Source organism: Formica exsecta, unplaced genomic scaffold, assembly GCF_003651465.1.
Source record: "Formica exsecta isolate Colony F162 unplaced genomic scaffold, ASM365146v1 C16380569, whole genome shotgun sequence".
NCBI lineage: Eukaryota > Metazoa > Arthropoda > Insecta > Hymenoptera > Formicidae > Formica > Formica exsecta.
Genome location: NW_021847614.1, coordinates 1 through 1,058, shown reverse-complemented (window position 1 = coordinate 1,058; position 1,058 = coordinate 1). Strand labels below are relative to the sequence as shown.

The following is a 1,058-nucleotide window of genomic DNA, read 5'->3' as shown; positions in this document are numbered from 1 at the left end:
CATAATCATATTGATCCTTAACAATATGGATTTATTTGTATTGTTATTGGTATATTGATATTAAATAGGTTGCTCGAACAGTAAATCTCATTAAGAATGAATTGGGAGACATTACAATGCTCTTCCATTGCTGCGGTTTGCCCAGCCCATGTACATTAGTACAAGCATCATCAGAAGTAAAGGATATTATGGACTTAACAATTATTAGTCATTTTTGGGTAAATGTCCTTTTGATGTATATTTTGATGTACAAAATTTGGAGAAGCAGGTATACTCAATAATGTTATTTTTATAGTTGTTGGATTCAGTTTTGCCATGTATGCGACATGCTGGTAAAGGACACATCACAATCTTGTCTTCTGTCGCTGGTCTTTCTAATGGATCGAGTAATCGTAGAACCAGAGTTCCTTTATCTACTGCTCAATTTGCACTACAAGGATTAGCCGAGTCTTTACACATGGAACTGAGACATTCAAATAGTAATATCATTGTTTCATTGGTTCACGTATATTCATTTATTGTTGGGACAGAAGCTGCAAAAGATATACGTTTTAGGTAATAAATGCATTTGTAAGCTGTATATTTCATTTATATCATTTTTATTGTTATTGCATATCGTGTGATTATCTATTTTTTTAATTTCTAATTTTCTAAAACACATTTTGTAGAATACCAAGTTACTTTGGTACAATGTCTGCCGCAGAAGCAGCTAAACAAATTTTAGATGGTGTTCGCCGAAATTATGCAGAATTTAGTGTACCAGGATATCTGCTTTATCTCGGACATGTCCTTAGGTATTCTTGTCATTTTTTTTGAGTTTATATATATGAAATAATAGATGAGTAATAAGCTAACAAGTTTCTTATATTTTCAGGATTCTTCCAAAAAAAGCATCCTTTATGTTACGAGATTTATTAGACACTGGAGTTGATTTTGCATGATGTTATTTACAAGTAATATTTTTTTATATTTTTTTAACATGATTGCGATATTTTGATATGTGCAAATACGCGTACCTTGTTCCTTAATGTGCATGGAACTCAAAACTGCTATTTTTT

General features: G+C 31.4%; 1 protein-coding gene across 1 annotated transcript; it reads left to right on the top strand.

The window, feature by feature from the left end:
- The first annotated feature begins 49 nt into the window (after nt 1-49).
- On the top strand, nt 50-1,052 carry LOC115238824 (short-chain dehydrogenase/reductase family 16C member 6-like). Its single transcript, XM_029812967.1, has 4 exons — nt 50-218; nt 296-555; nt 669-794; nt 875-1,052. Exons 1-4 carry the CDS (start codon nt 117-119, stop codon nt 939-941), a joined length of 555 nt encoding a protein of 184 aa, XP_029668827.1. The 5' UTR covers nt 50-116; the 3' UTR covers nt 942-1,052.
- The last annotated feature ends 6 nt before the right edge of the window (nt 1,053-1,058 follow it).